The 4702-nt window shown below is 36.1% G+C and overlaps 1 protein-coding gene across 1 annotated transcript; it reads left to right on the top strand.

Moving 5' to 3' along the window:
* Positions 1–4427, top strand: LOC108969879 (guanine nucleotide-binding protein subunit alpha-11-like; the record flags this gene model as incomplete). Its single annotated transcript, XM_018934865.1, has 6 exons — positions 1–169; positions 2726–2910; positions 3029–3183; positions 3263–3415; positions 3504–3633; positions 4274–4427. Coding segments are annotated over exons 1-6 (946 nt in total), but the record flags the coding sequence as incomplete, so codon positions are not given.
* Between the last annotated feature and the right edge of the window lie 275 nt (positions 4428–4702).

The raw sequence follows: 4702 nt of genomic DNA, 5'->3' as shown, positions 1-4702 counted from the left end.
ATGATCCGAAACAGTGTGGAAATGGTTCGAAGATGCTGTTCTTGCGGTTCGTTACCCGAGAATAGTGGCCAAGGAGAAGAAACAGAGGACTTTAATGAACAGAAAATTAATGAGAAGTTAGAAAGACACTATATGGAATTGAACAGTGCTAAAAAGTTACTCTTGCTAGGTAAGCGAAATTGTCCAATATTATATATAACGTGCTAAGCGTGTAATTCTTGTGAAAAAAAAATTTATAAAAATATAACGAAAAAATTGTGTGGTCAAGACCACATGTTAAATGTACTATATATAAGTACTTAATATGTATGTTGTTTATATGATTCATGCGAGAAACCACAATTGAAGGTGATAAAAACTAAACCAAACAAGAAAAAACGTTAACTTTGGCTGCACCGAAACTAATATACCCTTCACAGGTGCATTTCTTTTCGTAACTATGTGCTCAGTTTGTATGGAACCTATATTCTATATTAATGCCATCTGAACAATGTTTTCGGAGATTATATTATTACCTTAAACAGTACGTCAAATGCAAAAGTTTTCCATACAAGCCCTTGATTCTGATCGTTCGGCTTATATAGCAGCTATATGCTATAGTGCCAATCTGAACAATTTCTTCTGATATTACATTATTTGTATGAACAATAACTCATACCAAATTTCGTGAATATATCATGCCAAATGTGAAAGTTTTCCATACAAGAACTAGATTCCAATTGTTCAATTTTTATGACAGCTATATGTATAGTAGGCCGATATCGGCAGTTTCGGCAAATGAGCAGCTTCTTGAATAGAAAATGACGTTTGCAAAATTTCAAAACGATATCTTAAAAACTGAGGGACTAGTTCGTATATATACAGACCGACAAACAGACAGAGAGACGGACATGGCTAAATCGATTCAGCTTAGCAAAATGATCATATATATATACTTTATAGGGTCTCCAGCGTTTCCATCTGGGTGTTACAAACTTCATGGAAATCTTAATATACCCTGTTCAGGGAGTTTAGGCATACAAATAAAATAGTGTATTTGGAAATCTTTTAAAATCAAAACATAGATTAAGCATTGAAAAATGGTTGAAGTTGTATTTGTAGCGCGATCATCTAATGAATATTGCCGGCTTATAGAAGAGGGTGTTAGATGACGAGGATTGAGTGAAAAAGGCGAAATGCAAGAAAGACTTTCATATGCCAAAGGGTCAAGCTAGCATAAGTAAGAGTTTGACCCGCTACCCATACTGTAGCTGTGGAAGGGTTTTGCGTGCCTTTTGATTACTTATTCTGAGAGTGGTGGTCGTAACATTCCTACGGCATTAATCGCTGAAAGAGTTTGCGGAGGTTCTCTAGCTACGCATACTAGCTTCTAGCGTTCACTCTGGCTTCGTCAAATTTACGATCATAACCGATAATTAATACATTTATAAAGAACGAGAAGGAAATAGAGAAGACAATTTGACACCATTCGTAAGCCGATTTCCGTGAAACTAATTGTATTTTTATACGTTGTACTCACTACCTTCCTACTACATGTGAGAAATATGTATGTTTATACTCTACGTGGGTTGCTTTTTATATTTCGGGACATGGCAACACTAGTGTTGCAATCTGGCAACTCACAACTTTTTAATTTGGCATTTTTGATTGATTTTATACATAATCAGAACGTTTTGATCTAGGAGCGCTGCTTGTGTTGTTTATAGTAACTTAAAATATTCATTTCGGTCAAAAATTTAATTAAATCGCTAACAATTTCACCCGTCAATTTTTTTTAAACACTAGACGTCGGTTATCTCGGCAACAGTGCACCAATGAACTTAACTAAATTTGTAGCGATGAAACTCCGTCAAAGACCAGTGTTTATCAATGATATGGTGAATTCAATCGAGGTCATAGATCACTCCGAGACGAATTTCATGAAGGTCGTCCAAAATCAGTTGTTGATCTATTGATTGATCTATCGGCATTTGTAGAATTAGCATGCATTTAATATTGCATGAACTGTTGACTGCAAAAGAAATTTGTTCACGTACACAACTATATGTTACAGCCGCAGAGGTGCCAATGCGAGCTCTCAAAGATCGGCTAAACATATCAAGACGTGAGTGCTTGATATATGCTTGCAAACGATGAACTTCAGTTTCTTTCATATTAGTCTGACGGGTGACTTATCTGAAAAATTTAGATGTGTGTAAATAGACATCTACATCGACGATATATGTACTTACATATGTAACATCGGTATTCATCTCAAATTACTGCCCTGCGATCGAACTTTCAATTAGAAAACAGAAAATAGTTAAATTAACAAGGCCGATTTGGCCGTGAAAGCAGGGGCGGTGTGCGCAGGTGCAATGTAGCGGTGTCCAATAGTTCTGCCTGTGATCCAACTTCAGGAAGTCGATGTGTCGATGGTCACACATCTGGTGGACAAGTTTCTCATGTTCAATTTTCATCCAAACTATGACCAACGCACTATTTCGAAATGTCTACTGCCTTAGTTATCTTACGCCACTGTAAACGACGGTCTCGGAGTATAAAGTTCTGGACTTCTGCTCCGTTATCCTCGGCTAAAAACCGAGGTTCAAGCATTGATCTAGGTCTAGATGTTGGTAGTCGTCAAATGAACGCGGCATTTAATTTTGATTTTTATTCCTAGCTGTTTGATTTTGGTTCACTTCTCATTCTATTGCTTTTTTCAATTATTCAATCTTTTCTATAGGTACTGGCGAGGCAGGAAAATCCACTTTCTTCAAACAAATGCACATCAATTACGGCGGAGGTTTTTCACCTGAAGCTCGTCTGGAATATAAGCGAGTCATWCATCAGAATATTCTGACAGCGATGAAGTCGATGCTGAATGCCATGAATGTGTTGATAATACCATACGATAAAATAGAAAATGCGGTAAGCATAATTTGCGTTTTTCATGTTTTGAGTCCATATAACCTAACTTTTTTGTACACAATTATTCAAATTGTAATTTTTTAATGACTTTCTTATTGATTTTTTTTCCTCCCAACAGCTGATGGCAAATAGCATTTTGATCGCCAATGTTGACGCCGTAACAGAATTAGACGAGATGATTTTGTCAGCCATAAAATGTCTGTGGGCCGATACGGGCGTACAACAATGCTATGAACGACGAAGGGAATATCAGATAATTGATTCGGCGAAATAGTAGGTTTACTATTAATAAATGTATCCTGAAATTGAACTTTGATCCACTAACTTACAATATATGTATATTTTAACGCAGTTTCCTTGACATGTTGGATCGTGTCACACAGCCCGATTACGTTCCCACAGATGATCACATATTGCATTCACGTGTGGTTACAACTGAAATAGTGGAGCACGTTTTCGATACAAATAAAATGAAACGTACTAGTAACAAACGACCGTTACTACGGTAAATGTGATACATTTCCGATTGTCTAAAGTATACATATGTATAAGAAAATAATCATAACTCTCTACTCTGCTGCTTCTCTTTGCAGAGTAATAGATGTTGGTGGACAACGATCTGAACGACGAAAATGGTTACAGTGTTTCGATGATGTGACAGCTCTCATATTTCTAACATCGCTCTCAGAATACGATCAGACACTAAGCGAGGAAGAAGGTTTGGTAAGTGAAACGCAAGTTTTGAATTATTTTATTTGAAGTAAGAAAGCTATCAATTCAGCACCGACTACGGCTGAGACAATTTTAGAATTGAAATRAATACCATTACATCGGGAAGAATGTAGAACCGATAGAAATATGCGTGGGCTGCTAATCACCAACAACCTCGGAAGTCAATAGGAGAACTTCCGAAGTTAAAAAATCTGAACCCTTAATGCCCTCACTAACATTATCTTGTCCCACCCACCTCTCCGCTTTTCTGGGTTACAATCAGGAAGACTCACTTTTGACTAAAAGTCAATACCGTTCATTCTCATTCTTTCCGTCTACCCGAGGATTTTTTTGTTAGTATGTGAAACCACTACAAAAACTATTTTCAGTGCTGAGCTTGTCTGCCAAATCATTCTTTTTAACCCTTTGTGCTTTCACACATTCATACAGATGATCGCGATTTCTTGTTGCTGTACTGTTAAGTCTATCTATATACTGTACTGATGATTCGATTATTTATAAGAATAATATTTCAAAATAAATATAAACTTGGTTATATTTCCCTTACATTACCTTTGTATACCAATATTCTTAAGAAGTAGTTCTTTATAAATAGGTAACCAACCGAGTAACTGTTTTGTTTTATATACAGAGCCGCATGGAGGAATCCAAGTSTCTATTTCGTATCATTTTATCAACAAGCTATTTTCGTAAATCTTCGATTATTCTATTTTTAAATAAACAAGATTTACTGGAAGAAAAAATAATGACCGCACACTTAGTGGACTACTATCCGGAGTATGAAGGTATGCATGGCTTTGGAATCTATTGTTTATACTACTTAAAATTCTTAACTTATTTTTCAAAATCTATATCGTTCTAATCAAAGCAACAATACACTTGTGTCAACATTTTTTCCATGCATGATATTGGTGGAAAATTTGCCTAAGAGCTGACGTATGCTCTTTGTTCATTATCATGGTGCAAAAAMTTAGAGTTGCCGACCTATAATTCCGTTCTCTTTTTACAAACAGCTTCAAGCAAACGACGCACAACACTCAAATAGTTATCCTTGTTGACA

Source organism: Bactrocera latifrons, unplaced genomic scaffold (genome assembly GCF_001853355.1).
Source record: "Bactrocera latifrons isolate USDA-ARS-PBARC rearing strain unplaced genomic scaffold, ASM185335v1 scaffold_27, whole genome shotgun sequence".
In the NCBI taxonomy this organism is placed as follows: domain Eukaryota; kingdom Metazoa; phylum Arthropoda; class Insecta; order Diptera; family Tephritidae; genus Bactrocera; species Bactrocera latifrons.
This window is presented reverse-complemented; position numbering and strand designations above follow the sequence as displayed.